The sequence below is a fragment of the Suricata suricatta genome, chromosome 4 (assembly GCF_006229205.1).
Source record: "Suricata suricatta isolate VVHF042 chromosome 4, meerkat_22Aug2017_6uvM2_HiC, whole genome shotgun sequence".
Classification (NCBI taxonomy): Eukaryota; Metazoa; Chordata; class Mammalia; order Carnivora; family Herpestidae; genus Suricata; species Suricata suricatta.
The window spans coordinates 164,369,887-164,371,345 of record NC_043703.1 but is presented as its reverse complement, the minus strand read 5'-3'; the positions used below and the strand labels follow the sequence as shown (position 1 = coordinate 164,371,345).

General features: G+C 60.9%; 1 protein-coding gene across 1 annotated transcript in view; it reads right to left on the bottom strand.

Moving 5' to 3' along the window:
• PXDN (peroxidasin) overlaps positions 1–1,459 on the bottom strand; it is a 41,382-nt gene that overhangs the window by 10,794 nt on the left and 29,129 nt on the right. Inside the window, exons 16-17 of the mRNA XM_029938582.1 lie at positions 892–1,000; positions 192–349 (exon numbers count right to left, since the gene is read on the bottom strand). Coding sequence (XP_029794442.1) covers positions 192–349; positions 892–1,000 — 267 coding nt within the window. The remainder of the gene's footprint in view (positions 1–191; positions 350–891; positions 1,001–1,459) is intronic.

Below are 1,459 nucleotides of genomic sequence, written 5' to 3'. Positions count from 1 at the left end.
ACGTCACGGGGACGGCCTGTCGCGGCGGGCGGCCAGCTGCGTGTGGGCGTCCAGGACACCGGAGGGGAAGCTGTGGGACCCGGCATGGCCCTCAGCCGGGCAGCCGCAACGGCACGCGGACACGGGGACGCGGGCGCGGCGCCCACGGAGGCCACACGGCGGCACGCGGGAGACGAAGCCCCAGCACTGACTTGTGCCGTTCAGGTCGACCATCAGCCCGTGCCGCACGTGCTCCTGGATCAGCTGCAGCGTCCGCTCGAAGATCTCGCCGGCGCGCGCCTGCTCCACGGTGTAGGGGTCCCGCGGGTACCGGAACAAGGCCAGCAGATCGTTGGGGGACCGCGGGCGGCTAAGGGGTTAGGAGCAGAGAGGGGAGAGCAGAACAAGCCCTTGAGAACAAAACGCACGTCCACTGGCGTCGTTATTGCCGTTGAATATTTGTGAAGCGACTTCTCCAGATGGGCCGGACCGCACCTCACTCTTCCCGAGTGAAAAGCATCAAAAACAAACCAAAGAAGCTAAAAGCAAAATACTAAATCAACAGAGAAAACACATTGAGTTACGATGCAGGAAAAACTTCTTTGGACCTGCCCGTGCGAGCAGGTGCCGTACGCCCGACAAACGTTCGGTTTTGGCCGAATCGCGCGGTGACACGGCCAGGGCGCAAGCTGAGAGCTTCTGCAGATGTCTTACTGTGAGTCACCGCTCAGCTGCTACTCAGACAGGACGTCTGTCACCCGAACCCCACAGGACCCGATGCCGGTGTTGACCATGATTTTTAAATTAAAAAGTTGTTCTTCAGACAGCATAGGTCGAAGCTTCGTGTCCCGCCCCGTGTGCGTTCCACCCCCCACTGGCAGAACGGTGGGCCACCCGCTTCCGACCCCGTACCTGTCGAACAGGTGAGTGCGGGTGGAGTTTATGGCTCTGTCCACAGTTGCAATTGCTTCCACAATCGATTTGGCCACAAATGGGTCCCCGTTTCGGCTGACGTCAGGAACTGGGAAAACACAAAGTCGTTTGTTACCCAAAAACTGCCCAGCAAGTTACTCGGGAAACCGAGTCTGGACATGGCGTCATCTAGCCGCAAGGCCCTCTTCCCTCCAAACGTTGTTCACATGGAAGTTAAATCACACTAGAAGCTACTTTCAAGCTGTATGTAAACTACAGATCTTAGTTTCCGAAGTCACGAGACTGGACGCGGACGGGCGAAGTAGTTACTCGTGAGCAGCCACGTCCTCACAGCCACGGCGGCTGCGCGGGAGGCGTGGCTCCGGCCGTGATTCCGGGTGCCCTCCGCCCTCCCTCCTCCCCCACCCCTGGCCAAACCTCCACAGGCGCCGGGACCTCCAGCCGCGCTCCCCTTCAGAGACTGCTCCCCCCCCCCCCCGTGTTCCTGTCCCTGCTGGGCGGGTCACGTCACCGCCCTGGGCGTGCGGTTACCCCCCCCCCCCACATG